General features: G+C 36.9%; 1 protein-coding gene across 3 annotated transcripts in view; it reads left to right on the top strand.

Moving 5' to 3' along the window:
- Positions 1-22294, top strand: part of GRM5 (glutamate metabotropic receptor 5) — a 288413-nt gene that overhangs the window by 130347 nt on the left and 135772 nt on the right. For all 3 annotated transcript variants that reach the window (XM_040544290.1, XM_040544291.1, XM_040544292.1), the window contains one exon: positions 2109-2358. In XM_040544290.1, the coding sequence (XP_040400224.1) occupies positions 2109-2358 (250 nt within the window). The remainder of the gene's footprint in view (positions 1-2108; positions 2359-22294) is intronic.

A 22294-nucleotide genomic window follows, 5' to 3' on the forward strand; every position in this document is an offset into this window, starting at 1 on the left:
AATGAAATCTTCAGAATTTCAATTTCTTTGAGATATACTGTAGATTTTTTTTTTCTCTCAAACTTCCAAGTTCTATGGTAAAACTTGATATGACTTTTTTCCTTTTTTTTTTTTTTTTTTCCTGTTAGGAAAAGTGAAACAAAACTTTTTTTTTTTTTTTTTTGATCCAGACTGACAAAAAAAGAGACTGACTTTAAACAAAGAAGTGTATTTCCTGCCATACTGCTTAATTTTACTTCAGATGGCCTCAGGGCCTGGTGGAAGATTTATGTGACAGACCCCCATTTTTCCTTCAGACTGACTTCTGGGGCTATAATAAGTCTTTCATTAGGCATCATGTTTTTAACCTGTAGCTGAACTCCTTCAGCATCTCATGGCAATCACTTGATGATGATCTATCACAGGAAATGTTTGCCCTATGAGTATGACGCATAGGGAAGCACAGCAATTCCCAGGAAGCACCGCTACAACTAAGTTTAAAACTTCTATGACATTTTGCTCAGGCACAAGCTGCATAGTAATGGATTCTTCATCAGACCTAGACACAGCAGGGAGAAAAATAAAAGTTGGTGCACATTAGATAAGGAGACCTGCATTCAAGTTGCCATTCTGGTTGGGGGTACCATTTGGAAATTTCAAATTCTCAGTGATTTATTTCTGATATGAAATTAAGGTAGTGATACTTCCTTTCTTATACCCTGTCTCTTTGGGCTATTCAGATGCTAAGATCTTTAAACTGGAGACTGTTTCTTTCATGTTCATGTACAGTCTGGAAGCTAATGCAGCCTGTAAACTCTGGCAGTAGAGAAATAGGGGTGATTTCCTAGGCAGGCAGGCTGAGTGTTTGGTGGCTGCAGTGTCCAAAGTCACAAAAGCAAATGAGGGCAGAGACAGCCCAAATCCTGTAGTCTGATTCTAAGTACTTCACATATTTTTTCACTATCAACACTCATATAACACAGCTGGCAAAGAAATCTTTTTGTCATTACAGATTTTAATATTTGCAAACCAACAGAAGTGATGGATCAACAGTTCCTTGCAAATCTGTTACTTTAACACTCTCAGTCTTATTCATTTATTGACTGTGTTTCTGTGGAATATTACTTGGAAGTTAAGGCAATATTTTGGAGAAGAGAGAGTTCCTTCCCCCAAATCCTTCTGATTTAAATTAGACAAGAAACAGATTTAGAAAGGTAGATGGAAGAACACAAGGAACCAAAAGGACAGTCCTGGTTAGTATGATTGTCAGTGGGAACACTACACCCACTGTTTAAGCACTGCAATCTACAATCTACAATTTCAAATGAAGAAATTTTCTATGGTGAGATAGAATAAAAAACAATAGACATATCTATCTACTCGTATTTATTACCAGTTTATCCTACAGGAGAACAGCTTGAAAGAAAATATGAAGAATTTTCTGTTGGTTTTGCTGACATTTAATTAAAAAAAAAGAAAAAAGTACCTTTAGTTCATCTGTAATTCTGTGGTCTCTGTAACGTTAGTCCTCAATTTTGCCTCTCATTCTCCTGAGTCATCTGAAAAACTTTCTTCACAGGATAGCTATTACCTTTCAGTGTAATTTAAATGTTGTTGCTGTTCAGATTGCACTATGAACAGTCATGTTGTTATTAGCAATTATTTTGGTTTTGTTTATAGTCAAAATATTACACCAAAGAATACATCCAAAAGATTTTTGTGTGTGTGTGTATGTTTTTTGTGTTTGTTTTTGGTTTTGTTTTTAAGTAAACCTCAGAGCAACTGACCACATTCAGTCAACTTAAGAGAATCAGAAGGCAACGTGCAATTTATACAGATTTTGCTGTAGACATTTTGGAACAGATTCTCACAGGTATTGAGGTACTTAACAGACTGGTTTCAACATAGAAGAAGGCTGCTAAACAGAAGTGAGGTTTCTAGGAAACTTTGTTGATCTTGACTTGAAAAATGGATGAATAAATTAAAGTGTTTGTGTTATTTTTTTTAAGATGGCTTCACTGATGTCTGTGCAGTTATATTATGTACTTTTTAAAATATTTGCTGTTTCCAGAGCAAAAAAAACTTCTGCAGATTTTAATATGTGCATACGTGTCTCTGTTTGCATTTAGGAAACTATGGTGAAAGTGGAATGGAAGCTTTCAAAGATATGGCAGCCAAGGAAGGGATCTGCATTGCACATTCCTACAAGATCTATAGCAATGCTGGCGAACAGAGCTTTGACAAGTTGCTGCGAAAGCTCCGGAGCCACTTGCCCAAGGCAAGAGTGGTTGCCTGCTTCTGCGAAGGCATGACTGTGAGAGGGCTCTTAATGGCTATGAGGCGCCTGGGACTCGCTGGAGAATTTTTGCTGCTGGGCAGGTGAGTAATGCTAGGCAATTATAGCCAGTCTTTTCAGAGTAGGGCGAAATAAAAGACAGTCCAGTCAAGCATATGTAAAGCCCACACTCATGGTCTCTCCTAGAGATGTGCATATCTAAAAGATAGAAAGTAACGTCAGCCATGTCATAGTGGTACATATTGTACAAAGACATATATAATTGTCATGACATGTCATGCAACACAATATTGGCCAGACCTATTAACAGCATTGTGTGAGGGAAAGCTGACACACAAACATTTGATTTGTATCATCCATTACATTCACAGAGGTTTAAAATTCATAATGTACATATACAGCCTGAAGATAAGACTTGTTCATGTAACATCGTGTTAAGAATTGCTGATGTGTCTTCTGGGTAAATGTGAAATCTCTCCAAAACGAAGGTTAACCACCACCTTTTCTTCCTTTTCTTCAGCTGATGTACTTATCTGTTCTTAGTGTGCTAAAGGCAAAAAATAGGTAATCCTTTCCCTTACATGGGGCTCAATGATAGCAGCTTTTCTTTCCCTAACCATCAAGGGGGGAAAGGAAAGCTCTCTCAGATATATGTTCGCCCAACAGAAAAGGTCCCTGGGTTAGTAGGCAGAAAAGTAAAAGACATAAATGTACACCTTCTGGGACCTTTTTATTTACCACATATTCTGAATCAACTGGTGGACCTTAGATAAAACAAGAAAAATGGTGTCTTGACCACAAAATGGAGCATTCCAGGAGTCAGATAATGCGGCCTGCTGCCTTTCTGGTGCATTATTAGAAAGATGACCTGACGTCATCCCAAGAATGAACAATACAGGAACAGGAATAAAACAGTGACAGTGAAACCAGCTGTCTTGGAGAGATACTCAGGGGAACATGTAAGGAGTGTAGCTCTGCCCAACTGCCTTGAAAGCTGGTCTGCTAAGATTGTCCCACAGGTAGGACAGCAGCCTCTATTCACAGACTACCTGTTGCACACAGCTATCCTTCCCTATTACACAAAGGGGAAAGCAACAACAGGGATTTCTACCTCTACCCTTCCTTTTTAGAACCAACCTATATATATATACGTATATATATATATATTTATTTTATATATATATATTTTTTTGGTAATTTGAGATGCATTACTTATATATTTCTCTGTCTTATGGTTGCTGTGGCTGCCCTTCCTTTCAAATACATCAAATACTTTTCTCTGTAGTCTCTTCTATGGGTCATCTTGATTCTTTTCTGACATCCAAATGGACTACTGTCCTTAGGATGATATTCATCTAAACGTATTCATATGTCTACAATTTAGACATTTGCATGTGAACAAGTCACCACTGTAGTTAATGCAAAATAAAATAAAATAAAATAAAATAAAATAAAATAAAGTAAAGTAAAATAAAAAGATAAGACCCTCTTAGGTCCATTACTTTTAATGTGGACATTTAAAGTAGCTCAGAGGAATCATCTTGCAGAAAAGGGCTTGTACAAAGAGTGTCTTGAAGACTGACTTAGATGGAAACCCTACTTGCTAGTTGCTCAGAGTGAAGTGTAGCAAAAACCACCTGCACTGTCTTCATCTGGAACTGGTGCCATATGACCTGTGTTGTCTTCTTTTATCCTAAACACAAGAAATTGTCACTCCATTGCCACATCAAACAAATAAAGTATGTAAGCATTGCTTTCAAAAGCTATGGTGGCCCTTAGCTACTGCAGATCCCAAAACATATTTAATTTTGTATAGAATTTGCTTATTTACAACAGTGCTAGTCAGCTTTAAGAGATCCTTTTATGCGTAAGGACTTCAGAACTGAAAATTGCAAAGTTTTAGCTCTTCAATAAAACAAAGTCTAGAGAGAACTGGCTTTTCATTTTCTCAGTTTAAAATATCTGTTTCTAGCTGCAATGGGAACTGTCATGACTAACTATAAGAAAACTGTTATTCAGTATATGACTTTTATATGACTATAAAAAGCTTGCAGGAAAGCTTCTTGAGATAGATGGGATGTGAGACAATAATATCGTTGTTGTCCATTGATGTACTGAGTTCCTGTAGGGAGTTAAAGCTCCATTTTCCAGAATCCCAATGTGTTGAAGACTATTTTGACTTCATCTGTTGGGCTCTTTTGGTTATGAACATGTAATTGTTGGTCCAGAGCTAGGCTCATTTGTTGTCTCTGTGGAGAAAATCTTAAGGCACTAACCTAGGATGGATGTGACACCAGAATGAACCCAGATTTTACAACCAGAATAGCAAAAGTTTGAAATGAACAGATATGTCAGACCATTCAAAGGGGAAAATCCTACCTCTGAAATAAAAGAAAGCTCATGCAACTAATGTCTCATGTGAAGCTACACTGGAAAATGGGCTGGGATAGGATTTACACTTTCATTTGTGCTCTGATCTTGGGTTTGATCTGGGCTACCAAATTAAACTGAGAAGTTTATAAATAGATGCTCCAACTAGAAGAGAGAGTTCCTGTTGCTGAAATGCAATGGGTTCACAAGGAAAGTTTCATCTACTAATGGATACTTATGTTACTCTACCTACACAAACGCATGTTGCTTCTCCCTGCTGTGGAGAGTTATTTGACTTAATTTTTAAGTGCACAAAAAGAATTAAATTCCCAAAGCCACACAGCGGTTCTGTGGGAAATCACAAGATATCAAACTTTCCACTTCCTCTTACCTTTTTTGTAAAATATTTGATTTGGGTTTGCTCCCATCTTTTTTATGCTCAGACAAACAAAAAACAGAGTGGTCAAGAAACACGTATATCAAATAAATCACACTGTAGAACCCCAAGGGGAATAGAGGGAGGCCAAAAGATATCCTTCAATAAACACTCCACTCTTGATGTACTACACAGTTCTAGAAATTGCATTGCCTGCCTGTGACAGAAATGAAAGATGGCAGGTCATTAGTGATTGTAGTGTTCAAGAGATTTTGATTAATGGAAAATGTTTTAAAAGCTCAGCAAATATTTACCTCATGCACCTTGAGGAACTGGACTTAACCTCAAATAAAAAGGTGAATGTGATGACTTTCAAGTGTGGGAAAAAGTGCTGTTTTAACCTAACCATTATGCAACTTAAGATACAGACACCAGGCTACATCTATTAGTGCTTATTGCTTTGGTCATCCACAAGTCATATGCCAGGAGATATACTTCCAGATAAAATTCACTGGAGAAGAAATTATACACTCATGTAGCAGAATAACTTTGAAACATATTTCAGAAATGAATATGGAGTATTAATAGCGTAGGTAAAAATGATTTGGTTGTATGTGATTTTCATCTGCTCTTCATTTTGTGTAATAGTTGGCCTTAAGAGCGGAAGTTTTGTTTCAGGTTATAAGTACACCTTCATCCTGCTCCTCTTAACTATTAGTTTCCTCTTAACTATTAGTTTCTCATATTTGAAGAAAACCTCTGTGATAACTCTCTCTGGTAATAATTTCATCTAATGCTTTTAATCTACAGGTATTCCAACATATCTCTCACACCTTTAGTTTTATAACTAAAAGTTATAGTGCCAATTCACATGAGTTTTTATAACATAATAGAAACTACTAGACACAACTGAAATTATGCATATTCCCTTTACATGTGTTAAATAAAATGGAGTCATAGAACAAGCAGAAGTTCTGCATATTAATTAATTATTTGTTTATTTATTCTTGCTGGTATTATTTTAGCCTGTAGCAATTAACATTTTTGGGAGGAGTCTCAGGCATGGTGTTGGTGATGGCACTGTCAGGGATGGTTACCAGCAGGCAGTTGGGACACACACACTGTGTTCTGGTCTATAACAGTATTAAGATACACGGATGTAGGGTTTGCATGCCTTTTACTTCCAGACAAGAGAGCTGTCCCCAGTTTGTTTTATTTTATAGGATAAAAGTAGCTATTGTACAAACCCAGAGAACAAGAGAGTAAGTTTTGCAAAATATTTGTGGTTCCAAATGGATTATAATAGGACTTTTCCTGCCTTAAAGGAGAGGAGAATGGAAAGGAGAAGGGAAAATAGAGGCATACTTAGATAAAATGGCTTACTCAATATCTCCAGCTTCCAAATGGCATTTCAAAAGTGGTATTGATCTAGAAGGAATTATTGAGTCTTCCATATGCTTCATGTTCCAGTATATGTATCATCTCAGTTTTACTCTGTTATTAACTACATTTTTTTTATGAGTAAAAAGAGGTTAATTAATATGTTCTGGACTTTGTTCTGTATAAAGTGACAAAATTAAACAAACACTGTAAAAAAAAAATCTAGTGGAGGTGTAAATAAATATTTCCTTAGACTCTAGTACTGATTCTGATTTTCAGCCATCCAGCTGATGGTGGGTAAGGGGAAGACATTAGTTCTAAGAGTGTCACAAGCAATGATCACAAGCAATTCAAGTGAGGGTCTCCAAGAGGGTAGAAGAAGGTCCAGTGGCTCAGGAAAGGCTTGGTGATAATTATCATAGTTATAGAAAGGATGAATCGAGTATTAAGAAACTGTACTAGGAATCAGCGTCTGTTCTTCTCAGAACAGCGCATGTATGCTTTAACCTTTGCAAATCACCTCTTGAAGCTCATCTCTCTGCTAATAAAAGATACCTGTTTAGCTCCTGTAAAGGTGGATTGGAGGAAATTGTTATCGATTCTGAGGCTCACAGATCTTGCAGCAAAAAGAGCTAAGTATAAGGTTAGTAGTAGAGATGAGGATAAGGAGGGAGAATAAAATGTGGAGGACCATTAGTTCCAGGAAGTCCAAAAAGTCATTTGACTGATAGGAAACTCAGCAATATATGAAGAAAACTTGGTTAGGAACCAAAAAGGGATACTATTGCTGAAGTAAAATTAAAGCAAGATAGATGATCTGAAGGAAATGAGCTCTTCAATAATTCAAAGAGAGATCTTTTGTGAGACTTGCAAAAGTGTCTCTTGGATGAAGAAAGATCTTACTGCAGAGGATGTAATAATTTGCCTTCTGAAAGTGCCCTGGGTGGTGTGGGTGAATGCTATAGTTAACATGCCTTTTTCTGTGTTTGTACAAGTCCAAACTTGAGAAATTGAGTAGTTATTGTAAAATAAATGAAGAAATGAAATTTTGCAGGCCTGAAATATTCTCTAAATTCATTTTTGGTTATTTCTGCTGCTTCAGGGAAAAAATAAATCTGCCAAAATTCTTCTGTCTAGAATAATTCTAACAGTGTAGTCCTTGACAGAAAATGTAGAAGCTAAACATAGTATAAGTGTTCAGATCTCTTCCATGGGGATAAAATGTGTGGGTAAAAAAAAATATTTTCAGCACACAATCATGCAAACCCAACATCTTCCAGGAATCTGCTCCTTTTTCTTTTTTTTTTTTTTTCAGTCCATGGTGGATGGGAGCCTGCTACAGCCTCACCTCAATACTGTTGCATCTGATGCAACTCTCTGCTGCCCGTTCATTTATCTCATTGAGTTCTCTCATTCAGGTACCCATGTGTAGTGTAGAAAAGCAGCTATCACATTATACCTAGTATTCATATGCACTGTAATTAGCAGCATTAAGTCAGAATCTTCATTACCACCCAAACTGAAACAAAGGTTTGCTTTTCTAGAGCTGGAAAAACAAAACAAAACAAAAACAAACAAACAAAAAACAAACATGAGAAGTGAAAAGCTGTCTTACCTTCTTTATTCAAACTGTGGCCTTAGTCAGTGGTAATGCAGACTAGAGGCTAAAGAATGACTTAGCTTTGAAAGAAAGCTTTGTGGTTTTCCTCTACCTGGCAGCCCTGTAGCTCAGTGGCCCTCATTATGAACAATAGATACCTCCAGGTGTGTCCTGCAGCAGATGGAAGAAGTACAGTGGCTGTCCAAGGATGTTTGTGTAATAACTGAAAGGAGGATCATTTTCTTTCTATGTTATGAATCACAAAAGATGAAAGTAAGAACTCCACAAGTCAAGGCTTGAGGATTGAATGGAGACAATATATATGTGATCAATAAACGTAGCTGTATGAGGTCAGATCAAAGGTCCACCAAACCTATCTATTGTTTCTGGAAGTGGTGAATGGCAAATGACTGGCAAAAAGTGACAACAATCTAGGATGGAGCAAAGTTTTCCAGTGCATTGTTAAATATTTGACTAATCTGCAGTTTAGGAATCTTCTAAATCAAAAGTAATGTCTCAGTAAGGAAAGCCCTTGTGCAATGCAGTGGTGTGAGTAAAATGGAAGTTCAGACAGGGGTATGTCACGAATACGGAGTTTAGACCTCAGAGATAAAAGTTTTAATCCTAGCACTGTCACTGTCCTTATTAGTGTTTTTGCATGTATCATTGCATTTCTATGTCCTTGGATTTCCTCAGTAACTTTGTCTTTTATGGCTTCTTTCAACTTTGAGCAGCTGGGGGTGGAGATTCTCTTTTACTATGCACCTGTGTTGCCTTTCACACCCTTCACACTACAAGGCCCTAAGTTCTTTTGGTTATTCACACATGCCATAAAGTGTCACTACTTCAGTGAGCCCAGTAGGCAGTCTTGCTCAATAGGAAACAAAGAATTGGTTGGCATTGGTAGTGAATATGTCCTTCTTATGACATGACAAGTCAAATATTGCATTGCAAGAGCGTGTCTAATTAAATGATTTATTTCCTGGAGGATCTGATATTTCTTATCTAAGACTGGTGTTTAAAAGCAAGAGAAGATAGCTTTTGCAGCTGTACACTTGTGCGGAGTTGTGCCATGAGACTGTAGGAAATGGCACTGGCTGGGGCATCAGGGTGTCATTCCACTTCTGCAGTGCAGGATTATTCTACATGATTCATGCTTGTTCCATCTTTAGATAGATCTAATTACAATCTTTCAAAGATGAAAATCCCATAGATTCCTCAGGCAACTGTTTCCCATGCTCAGCTGCTCTTTACATTCTTCCTAATCTCTAACTTAATTTTTAAACTGTTTCACACTTTGGAATAACATGAGACTTCTATTGTCTCAATGGAAATGAGATGAGGGGAAACAGAGAAAAAGAGGCAAAGAATTCTGAAGCAGTATAAAAGGTTTATTCTTACTGCTAAAGGACAAATTCATGAGGTGACATCCTCAGGCTGAAAAAAAAAAAAAAAAAGATGATGATGTGATCTCAGACAACTCTACATTGCCAACAGACCTATTCTTGCAGTCTTATGTGAGATCTAGTCACTGGCTTTGTTGGAAAATTGTGTCCATTTGTGGGTACACTTCACTCTCTCACGAGAAGTGTATGCTTCTGATTTTATCTATGACTTTAAGGCTCTGCTGTAGCCAAAAGCATATTAAAACTCAGACTGAGAAAAGTCTAAGGGTGGTTCATTTAAGACTGTTCTCTTCAAATATGTCTCCTAGGAATGATGGGCAGTGCTCACTGCGAGTTTTCTGAGGTGAGTAGGTGAGTCCATTTTGAGATGAAAAAGACTCCTTCAAGTCTAAGAAATTAAACATAATCTTGAAACAATGGAAGCATTTTCTGTTTAAGCTTGAGAAACAATGAGATGCTTTCTTCTCAAAAATAGAAAATCAAGAGATGAAAAGAAATTCAGAACTTAAATTCCAGTGTGGTTTTTCAACATTTGGTAATTTGATATTTGATAATAAGTAATTATTTAAAACATTAAAAGTAACACTGAAAATGTGTTCCAGTGTATATTCCTGGAAAGATTTAAAGATATTCAGAACACGATGAAAGCTGTTATTGGCCTTGAGATTTTCTGATCTTTACAACAGCTATAGATTTTCTGATAATGAAGTTAAGTGAGCCTAAAATGCTCTCCATTAAATGTGTGGTGCATATTTGTTAAAAAAAAAAAAAAAAAAAAAAAAAGGTGTTTCTGCTCCTCTAAAATTACCATTGTGACAAATATAAGTTTGCTGAGAGGTATTGATTAGGTTTTAAAATTGATTTCCTTTATATTACTTTTCTCTATTTTCTGTAGGTATGTTATTTTTTAAGCTTTCATTCATTCTTTCGTTCTTTCTTTTCTGATGTATCTACATGAACCCAGAATCTGCACCCAGAAAGAGTTATTCATTGCACACACACAAACCATGTGCACGTGCCTGGACACAGAGAAGGTGTTTATGAGAGAGGAAGACCCAGTGGTTGGTGGCTCCATAGTATCACCTCCTGATGAAGTGCATCTCTTCCAAATCACATGGCCCAGGAGCATTCTGTTCTCCCAGCGAATCTGCCACCCATTCTGTTCAAGTCTTTGTTTCTGTGTCCCCCAGAAATTCTTTCTGTAGGTAAACAGGAGAAAAGCATAGCAGACAAAGGAACAGAAGTACTGGATTGACAGAAGCATATTCATTTAATTGTTTCAGCTTCACAGTTATTGTTACATATATCCCATTTTTTGGTTAGAAGAGTAAAACAGGAATCAGAAAAGCAGAGAAAGGCTTTCTCTAACTCTACATCTGAGATGATTTAAGATTACTTAGAACACCCCAAAGACCTGAACATTAAGACGTTATCCATGCAACAGAGATTTATACAGAGGAATCTATCTCGTTAACACTGCTGAATGATTATGGAAGAATCTTACTAGAAGTAATGAAAACTTCTGATTTGTAAACTTGTGATGTAATTCACTTTTCTATCACTCTATTAAAATGACAAAGTAGCACACACAGCAATGAATTTCCCCCTCACTATGGCTGAAATTATAGTTTTTAGTAAAGCTGTCGTGTCTCCAGAGGTTAAGGTTGAAGGTAACTGATAACGTGGATGAAATACCAAAACTCCCTAAACCTCATTCTGGTAGAATTCAGTTCACTACAGCCTTGAAAAGACATTGTAAATCTTGGCAAGAAGATACTGCTTTCAGGAAGAGCAGATAAAAGAGCCATGTACCATTTCAAGGAATAAGATCCAAGCTGAACTACATTGATCTTTTTCTTATTAATTACAAACAATGTAATAACAGAATGGATTTAATGAACAGTATTTTAACTAGGAAGGCAAAGATAATAAAATAAAATCTATACTTACTCAGGGGATGTATCCTTCAACCTTTATTCATGTTGAGTTGTACCAATGAATGAAGTGGAGACTAACAGAATCATTATGAAAAAGTCATCTCTATCTTGGAAAATGCAGTTATAAAACATAGTGATTTAATACATTTTAACTAGTACACTGTTAAACATTAATTGTCTATAATTGTTGATATGCACAAATCAATGTTAATCTCCAATGTCGACACTTTTAAAACATGATTGGCTTAGAAGATTCTTAATATAGTTCTACCAGTGGAAACCAAATATAAACTATTTCTTCTATTGTAGCAGTTAAAACAAAGCTAAATAATTTTCTTTTTTTTTAATCATATTCCAAACTCTGCATGGGTTCAAACATTTCTGGGTTTGGCTAAATCAATTTGCTTTTCATAGCCAAATATGTGCTTCATTAAATTTTTTCTGGGTAACAAAATGTGCAGGGCTAACCACCCAAAACCTGATTTTAACTGAGCATTTCTAACCTAATGAAAATTATATTTTAATATATTCTTTTATCATCAATGTCTCGAGGAGGATGACTGCCATAAACCAGAAGGCTTAATGTTAGCTATGCAGGTAATAGAGATTTGGGGGGGATTAACTAGAAGAAATATACTAAAAAGTGTTGTTTAATGTCTTGCTCTGGCCACAGATATTTATATAAGCATCTAGAAACCCCTGTATAGAAGTGAATGCCCAGAAACAAAAAGGCTAACTGCAGGAAGTTCATCTGTTTTTGTAAGTAGCTAATTACTTGAAATGCCAAGTAGATGGATATTACTGAATACACCGTGTGTGTGGTTTTTTTTGTTTGTTTGTTTGTTTGTTTGTTTTCCAAAAGAAAAAAAAATCTAAGACAGTTGCTTCTGAAACTGTCATCTCTTAGCTGAAAATTTTAGGAAGATTTATCTTTTTTGTTTGTTTGTTTTTGTTTATTTCTTTATTCTATAAGATATATAACTGATATTATGTAGCAATAATAAGAAAATAGCTTAATTACTTATGCAGCATTTGGTCTGTCAGGAATCTAATTACTTCTTGGTCCTCCATAAGTCCTTGTCATGGGGGATCTCCTAGTACAAGGTCTTGGGTAAAGGTAATTAGTGTTTTCTAATAATCTCCCCCTGTTATTCCACAGTACATTGAACTTAATTGTGCCAGTTTCAGTTACTGGCCGCCAGAAGCTCCATGGCAGTTTTCTATTTCATTCTGGTTGTGCTCTTATAGCTAGAAGACTAAGTGATTCATACTCCACAAAACATTAACTCCTCTTTCCCAGTTGAAAACAATAGGGCTAAAGAAGCACCCTGGGAACAACAGCAATAACAAACAGCAGCAGATAGCACAGATCCTCTGTTATGTTCAGCTACAATAATTCAGTTGGGAAGTGCAGAAAGTTGTACCCACAGGAATGCAGTCAAGGTGTTTCTGATTCACCAGTGAAAACACTTTTCTGTGCTCTCTTCTGAAGTTCTTGGGAATCCTATCAGGATCAGGAAAATTATCCCACCCTGGGAAACAGTTGCTTTTTTCTAAGGCTTTCTTATAACAGGCTATATTGAACATTAATTTTCTCAAAGAGGGAAGCTTATCTTGAGCTCAGGATGTTTCCCAGAGAAAGTTGTTTGACTCTTTCTGAGATGGGAATTTTCTGACCCTTGAGTCATGCATATCAAAGAAAAAGACCTATCTCTGTAATGGTTTTACATCATAATTTCACTCTAATTCAAACAATTTTATATCTGAACATTTTATAGCACTGATTGAGAGGAGCAATATTGATCTCACATATGGTCAGAGCTGAACTGGCCTGAGCTCACTTAAATCAATGGAAAGACACAGACATATACACAGTGTGAATCTGATCTTAGGTAAGGTGAATTGTTTTCTTCTGTTGCCAGCAAAGGGGGTTTGGGATGAATACATCCTGACGTATATTATGTGCTGAGAAATAGGGAAGACAACCCTTTACTAGCATTCCCCTTGATCCTGCTACTCTATTAAAAGGCACACGGGCTTCCTGGGAAAACAGAGGTGCTGTTGATCTTCAGGTGGGTGGACAGATGTGAACTGTCTGTGAACTGTCCTGTGAACCAGGACTTCCTCAGGTACAGGTTTAAAAGACACCTGCTCTTCAAAAATGAGGGGTCTACAAAGGGAGTCTACTCAATTGTAGGAACTTATTCATGTTCAAGAAAGAGAATTCTTTAATGAACAATTCTGTCAGGGTTTTAGCTTTCCTAGCCAGGGATCAGGTTAGTAAAGCTAAAGCCCAGGTAGAATTGAATCTGGCCAAGGAAATCAAGGGCAACAAGAAGGCCTTCTGCAAGAACCTCAATGACAAAAGGAAGGCCCTCTCCTGAAGGAAATGGGGGACCAAGGGAGTCTGGTTACCCAAGACAGTTCAAGGGCTGCAGTACTGAATACCTTCTTTGCCTCAGTCTTTACCAGAAAGACTGTCCTTCAGGAATGCCAGGCCCCAGAGGCCAGACAGATTGGCTGGAGTAAGGAAGATGCACCCATTCTAGAAGAGGATCAGGTCAGGGAATACTCGAGCAAACTGGACATTCACAAGTCCATGGACCCTGATGGGATGCACACAAGAGTGCTGAGGAATCTGGCAGATGTGATTGTGAGGCCACTCTATAATCTTTGTCCATTCATGGCAACTAGAAGAAGTGTATGTCACTTGTATCTTCAAAAAGTGCAAGAAGGAAGACCCAGGACAGTCAGCCTCACTTCAGTCTCTGGGAAGGTGATGGAACAGCTAATCATAGATCCTGGAAACCATTTCCAGACACATGAAAGAGAATAAAATTATCAGAAGTCAGCATAGATTCATCGAGCGGAAGTCATGCCTGACAAACCTGAGAAGCCTCTATAATGAAATCATCAGCCTAATGGAGCAGCGGATATTGTCTTCCTAGACTTTGGTAAGGCCATTGCCATCATCCCCCATAAGATCCTCATAAAGAAGCTAGTGAAGAATGGAGGAACCTGGTCTATTGGGAGGTGTCCCTGCCCATGGCAGGGAGATAGGAATTAGATTTTTAAGGTCCCTTCCAACCCAAACCATTCTATGATTCTGTGGATGAGCAGACAGTGTGGGGGGACTGAAAACTGGCTGAACAGACAGGCCCAGAGGGTAGTGGTCAATAGTGCAAAGTCTAGTTGTAGGCAAGTAAAGAGTGGAGTACTGCAGGTGTCAATACTGAGTCCAGTCCTGTTTAACATCTTCATTAACGATCTGGACAATGGGGTTGAGTGCACCCTCAGTAAATTTGTGAATGAAATGAAGCTGGGAGGAGTGGCTGACTCACCAGAGACCTGTGCAGTCATCCAGAGGGACCTTGACAGGCTGTAGAGGTGGGCTGACAAAAAAATCTCATAAAGTTCAGCAAGGAGAAGTGCAGAGTCCTGCACCTGGGAAGAAACAACTCCAGGCACCAGGACATGCTGGGGGCAACCCAGCTGGAAAACAGCTCTGCCAAAAAAGACCTAGGAGTCCAAGTTGGACATGAGTCAGCAATGTGCCCTTGATGCTAAGAAGGCTAATGGTATTCTTGGCTGCAGGAGGCAAAATATCATCAGCAGGTCAGGAGAGGTGATCCTGCCCCTCTACTCAGCATTGGTGAGGCTGCATCTGGAGTACTGTGACCAGTTCTGGGTCCCCCAGTACATAACAGACCTGGATGTACTAGAAAGAGTCCAAGGGATGGCCACCAAGATTATGGTTAAGGGACTGGAGCACATCTCCCGTGAGGAGAAGCTGAGAGAGTTGAGACTGTTCCGCCTGAAGAAGAGGAGGCTTAGAGAGAACTTATGAATATGTTTAAATACCTGAAGGGAGGGTGCAAAGAGGACAGAGCCAGGCTCTGTTCAGTGGTGCCCAGCGACAGGATAAGAGGCAATGGGCACGAACTGGAACACAGGAGGTTCTGTCTGAACATCAGGAAGCATTCTTTACCTTGAATCCTTTCCAGAAACACTATAGCAAATTCACATTCCTGCACGCTCCTACACCTTCCCTCTGTACTCAGTGGCTGGTTCTGGCATTGTTTACTGCCTTTTAACTTGAAAAGGAGCTTCAAGTTAAATATCAATTACTGTTTAGCAGCTTAATAATAACTAAATATAGACGAAATAGTTTCCCTACCAACTGTAAGGACCTGAGTGCCCCCAAATCCTTCCAGGTTTGGGAATTCCTAGCCAGGACTAACCTGGGGAATATAAATTTCAAAGGTTTGAATCAGTTACCATATGCGCATGTCAGGGGAGAAATTTCAAGAAAGAAATTTGATTTTGTACCTTGATTTCATCCCCATTCTGATTTTGTCAGGGGATTTCACATCCTGGCATTTCTGGTGTGTTAGATGGCTGGAAGTTCTGAGAGAAAGAGCAAATCTGGATGCATGAAACCACAAAATAGTTTCTAAGGTTGCTTTATGTTGCTTATATGCATCATCTTTAGTGGTGACCCTCTCCCACAGGGCTCTTAAAGCAGAATCCACAGTCTCTAACACTTCATATGTTTATAGCAACCGGGTACTCAATAACAGAAGCAAGTGAGTGACCTTTTAAGGTTTGTTCCAGACTCTTCTAGATTACCCACAAGGATATTCTTTGAATGGCTCTATTTGGAAATGAACCTCATAAAAGTAATCCAAGGTATCTCATGGCTATTTTGTTTGTACAATCTGTATTAGTGGTCAAGAACAAGGAAACTTCATCTGAAGAGTTCAAAACAAATCACTTTAAAAAAAAATAAATAAATTACTGATTAGCATTCACTCATGAAATTGGTACACAAAAAATTGTTGAAACTTTGTTAACAATTTTCCTTGATAATATGCACTTCAGGAAAAATAAATCATTTCTATAGAAATTAACTTTTATAGAAGTTCCCAGCTCTAATAACCTGTGTTCTTTCAAAGTACTTCAAAAAAACAAAAAAAATATGCCAGTATTCAAAAAGCTCCCTAAAGTTATACAAATTAGATTATTTTGGTATGACAGTTAAAAAACATTCAGCTAGAAAAATTTGTGTTTATATATGTGTTTTTATGTGTTTTTTGTTGTTGTTGTTGTTTGTTTGTTCGCTTCTTTTGTTTTGTTCTGTTCTGTGGGAATTACCTTAATTTCTTGTGATATGATTCATTTCATTATGGTTGTATCACATTAGGGATGTAGTTCTCATCACTATTCTAGTTTAAATGGACTCTTACATGAAACATAGCAGCTGTAAGCAATATCAATAAACATTTATTTTCTTTGTTAGTTTTTGGTGCTGTTTGTTTCTTTATTTTGTTGGTTTGGTTGTGTCTAGGTTTTGTGGTGGTTTTTTTTTTTTTTGGTTGTTATTATTGATTTTTTTCACTGCAGAGAGAAATTCATTTTGTATGGACTGCTAAGCTTTTCCTGTGCCAAACCATGAGGCACAGTAATAAGTAATGTTTGTGAATTAAGCTTCTGTCAATTAGTATTTTAGGGAGAGAAGTAACTTCTGCAAAGCACTTTTTTCCATGGTAGTCCATTATATCTGGGACATGCTTCCTATCAACATCCACAAAATATCCTATTCTCTTTGAAATCTCTGGATGTCTTCCTCTCCTCTCCTTCGAAAAATATGACAAAACTTAATATACCAAGACCATCAACTATCATGTTATCTCATGATATTATTTATTTATATTTCCCTATCTTTGAGTATTTAAAAGATGTGGTGTTTTGGTTTTTTTTTTTTTTTTTGTTTGTTTGTTTTTTTGTTTCTTTTGTGTCTGATTTTATGTCTGAGGATTTTATGTGGCCTGTGTTCTGTAGAGGAATTAACACCCCAGATGCCTTGTTTGTGTCTGAGAATTCTAAGTTCTAAACTAATATTAATAATAGATGCTACTCACTGCTTCTAATAAAGTCCCATCTATTGGTTTCAGGTATTAAATTATTTCAGTCCATTTAATCTCTGTCTCTGTCTGAGCCTTTTGCAGGTGAATCCTCCTTTACTTGCTCAAAGAGACATGGAAAATTTGAGCATTCAGGTTCAAACAAATGAATCAGTCACTTAAATGAGAGACTGTTCTCAGCCACTCTTCACATAAACAATTGCAAAACTCAGAGCCGCTGTAAAAATCACGGGGCACAATTTGTCTGTTATTTCAGAATTAACATCTTAATTGGCTATCTTGTTATTAGATCTCAGAAAAGATGTTCCAACATTCTTCAATATTTAATTAAGATATAGTAAATGGTTTTCTAAATTGAATTTTCTATCCTAGTGGACATGGTTATTGAAAAAATCAATTGAATTGAAATCAGTATCTTAATAAAAGATTTTCTTCTGCATTTGAAGCAAGTTCTGTGCTTTGCTTAACACTAATTAAGGAAATTTCTCTGGAGCCTTGAATTATTTTTATCTAGAACCAAATGCTTTGTAAATAAATATAAACCTTTATTATTTATTTATTTATTTATTTATTTGTTTTATATTTGCCTTGCACTTTACCTAAAACCAGTTTTCTGAAATGAAAATTTCCTGTTTATGAAATAGTCACAGATTTTACACCATTCAGCATGTCTTTCTTACATGACACACTCTCCAAGTGCAAGGTTGGAGAGATTTACCAATTGCTATGCACTACAGTCCTGTGCCAGATTATTACTGACTCTGTAAGAAGAATTTGTCATTCATTACTTCACAGTTCAATTTTAATATTCTAAAAAAATGTTGAACTTAGATGGCTCTGTCAGTGTTGAACATAATTTAAGTTACTATTTTTGAACATACTCACCTTATTCACATTGTTCATTACCAGGCTTTTTTCAACAGGTGGACAGTGGTTTTTTTCACTGTTTTGTCTCCAGATGACTTTATGCTCAGAAATACTAACACAGAGATTATTGCATATCTTCAGCATTGTACAAGGATGTGCAGATTTTATGCCAATCCCTATCTTTACAGGGTGAAAATTTAACATTTCACAAAGCTAATAAGAAGGATGGAGATTTTCGTAATCTCTTCCATAGTCAAAAGACCTACTACCCTATTTCTGCTGTGAAATTCATCAAGTATGTGGATCCGGAACACATTTAAACTATAGTGGGAAAAGAAAGGATGGAACCATTATATATTCCAATATAATAGATTCATAAATGCAACTGAGTTATTAAATTCCTGTCTGCAGGTGTTGTTTACACTCCTTTCTTCATAGCATCAGCATGCTGTAGGTACAGTGATACAGTGATCAATGTGAATAGTTTTCAACCTATGTTTTGGGAACCTAAAAGGTTCATGCGGTACTTCAAGAAGTTCATAGAAGTTCACTAAAATCAATAAGTTCACTTTTTTTTTTTTTATGCAAGGATTCATGCTTCTATTAAAAACATCAATTTTCTGAATATTACTGTAAATCATTCAAAGGAAAATCTGTTTTCTGTGTATAAGAATCTTTCATTTCACTCATTAAAATCATTATAGAAAGACCCATGAGATTTAACAACATACAGTCAGGAAGTGAAGCAGTATTTCTGAATCGTACTCCAAAGAAAGTACTTGGATCTCCCCATACTCAATCTGCTAAAATGTTCAAAAATCATTTAAAGTATATGAAGTACATTAAACACACACACACACACACACACTCACACACACAAAAAGTTTACTCAGTCTCCTTTAACAGTCCTAAGAGATTTGCATGAAATGACCTTGGAGAGTCACTTTCAGTAACAGATTAGGACCTTTTAGAATGAAAAAAATAACACAGGCAAAATCCATTATGGTGAAATTAAAAAGTGATTGTAAGAATGACAGTTTTATTTTGTTGGGTTTTGACTTCTTTTTCCTACTTCCAACTTCCTTTAAAAATGTTGAAAGATATTTAAAAAGTTGCAGAGTTCCATGTTTACATTTTCAGAAAGAAACTTACCACTACAATCACAGCATTTTCTTAAAAATAAAAATCAATAAATAATAAAAAAAATCACTTGAAATAGAATTAGAAAATATGAAATTAAGCTTTTCATGCTGCAGCAAAATTTTGGAGGTATTGGAACATGTTGTGGAATTATTCAACTTGTCTTCTCTTTGGGAAGTTGTGATATTTTAAAGTTCACAAGACAAGAGAAAGTTCAGGAGACAAGAGAAATTCCACATTCAGAAAGGGCTCAGACTGTGGATCCTAGGACAAGTTTGTGGACAAGTTTTATTGGAATAAACAGATCATTTGCTTTAACCACTGTAAAAGTGATTTTCTTCCATTTTGTAATCCTCCTATCAGTTCTATTCTTGGGTCCTTGAGCATATACTTGTCATGTATACTTTTTCTCACTTTTTACATTTTTCCCTTGATTTTGTGCTTATGTGCATCATCTTCCTGATGACTCCACTGTCCTGTATGAACAATAAGTAAAGTAATGGAGATTTATCATGGAAATCTATGTCAGATGATAAATAAGCAATTTACAAATGAATATCTCATGATGACACTAATCTAAAAACAAGCCCTTTAAAATTGTGCATTTTGTTATGGCAGCTGAATTGCTGATATGCCAAGGAACTAACAACACAGAGAAGCTTCAAGTAGGCTGAAAAACCCAAAGTAGAGTCACTAGGTTAAAAATACCAGAAGTGCTTTATTCAAGCATGATGTATCATTGTAAGGGAAATGAAGTGTGTTTGTTCTGAACTGAAACACTTGGGCTGGCTGTTTATTTTGCAGAGATACTGAGATGTTAAGAGAGAGAGAAAAGTTGCTGGATTTTAAATACATGGGAGTTTTATCTGCCAGGGTCCCCCATTCCTTGAATCAACAAGCATTTTTCAGATGTGCAAGGTGTTCTCTTTTGATTTTGGAGACTATGTCAGATGTGTTGAGTCTTGGGACTTCGGTAATGGGTTTCACTCAGGGCAATGACATCTCATCCTCTGAGTTTGGCATACAGGTTCATCAAATCTGAAATTACTGCAGTTCGCACATGTTCTTAGCCTTGATAAAATTGAGATTTCCATCCTGCCTTATTGAAAATCATCTTCTGGGGAAAAATAAATAGATAAATTAAAAATTGACCTCTGAGTAGAATTTCAAGACCAGTACAAGGCAGCAGGTATAGAGGATACAGCAGGTAGCATTTATGCTGTTTATTTAACATTTGGATTGGAAATCTATGGATCCTACTATAAATCATCCCCTCCATTGTCTATATGTGGAAACTAGCCAATCAGCTTAATCACCTAATGTTAGACTAAAATTGGATGTTCTGAATAACCTTCAGCGTTTCAAATGCTTTTAATAAGGAGAAAATGTATTTTCATGCATTAATTCGAATGCATTGCTGGACTTTACTTCCTTAGTAGCTGGAAATGATATTGCCTACTTAATAATTTCACTGTTTCAAATGAAGTCATAGGCCATATGTACCACATAGTTAAATTCACCAATTCTGGTTTACATGTAGGTCTGAGGAAGAGTGCATTCACTCAAGTTCAGTGTCATCCTAATAACCTAAAACGGGACTGTATTTAAACAACTTCAAATGCAAAGAGAGAAACTCACATCTATCTGCAGAACAATTACCCACTTCACTTCAAACTCATATGGAAGCCTGCTGTAGCGCTTAAAATCAAGCCTAGATTTTGCATATCCTAAAAGGAAATCCGTACTTTTTTCTTCACATGTCTCTTGAGTGTCCAAATTCTACAAGAAAAGGATCTGTCCTTTATGCCTAAGGATTTCACAGATCACAGAATGGCCAAGGTTGGAAGGGACCTCTGAAGATCATCTAGTCCAGCCACAGAATGGCCCAGCAGGATCACCTAGACTACATTGCACAGGATGGCGTCCAGGCGGGTTTTGATTATCTCCAGAGAAGGAGACTCCACAACCTCTCTGGGCAGCCTGTTCCAGTGTTCTGTCACCCTCACAGTAAAGAAATGTCCTCTTGTATTCAGCCAGAACCTCCTGTGCTTCAGTTTGTGCCCATTGCCTCTCATCCTCTTGCTGGGCACAACTGAAAAGAGACTGGCTCCATCTTCTTGACACCCTCCCCTCAGATATTTATACATATTGATGAGGTCTTCCCTTAGTCTTCTCTTTTCCAGGCTAAACAGGCCCAGTTCTCTCAGCCTGTGCTCGTATGACAGGTGGTCCAGTCCTCTAATCATCTTCTTAGCCCTCCTCTGAACTCGCTCCAGTAGTTCTATGTCCCTCTTGTACTGGGGAGCCGAGAACTGAACACAATATTCCAGGTGTGACCTCACCAGGGCTGAGTAGAGGGGAAGGATCACCTCCCTTGACCTCCTGGCAACACTCTTCCAAGTGCACCTCAGGATACCGCTGGTCTTCTTGGCCACAAGGGCACATTGCTGATTCATGGTGATTTCTCAGAAGACATTTGGGTGTTCAAAATCAATAATAAATAAAATAACATGTAAGATTTGTTATGCATGTGACATTTTCACTATCTACAAAAGAACCCAAAGGCGATTTCTTTTCATCCCCCCTTGAAAATGTCCAATCAAACAGTTCTGGTAGTCTTTGATTTGAAAGAAATGTCAGGTTTGGGGTATTGTCCTTCATGCTAGAATTAATTATGACTATCAATAGAGTTACAGTCACTTGCAAAATCTTGTTCATAGTAGCTAGCAAGAAAATAGTATTCCTATTACTTATCTGGATGCTGTGCAAACCTGAAAGTGTGAATTCAGCTAATGTGAATAAAGCTAATAAGATATGTATACATTTATTTCAATAATGCTTTTTTTTTTTTTTTTTTTTTTTTCTCAAGAGCCTTGGAGAAAAATTAAAGATAAATGTAATGCGGAGATCAGATGTTACATGCCAGTATATGGGTAAATGAAGTTGTTGTTACTCATTCTCTGAATAACGATGGATAATGACTTCCGATATTCAAGGATAAATGTACTATGAAGAAAAA

The sequence above is a fragment of the Cygnus olor genome, chromosome 1, assembly GCF_009769625.2.
Source record: "Cygnus olor isolate bCygOlo1 chromosome 1, bCygOlo1.pri.v2, whole genome shotgun sequence".
Lineage (NCBI taxonomy): Eukaryota > Metazoa > Chordata > Aves > Anseriformes > Anatidae > Cygnus > Cygnus olor.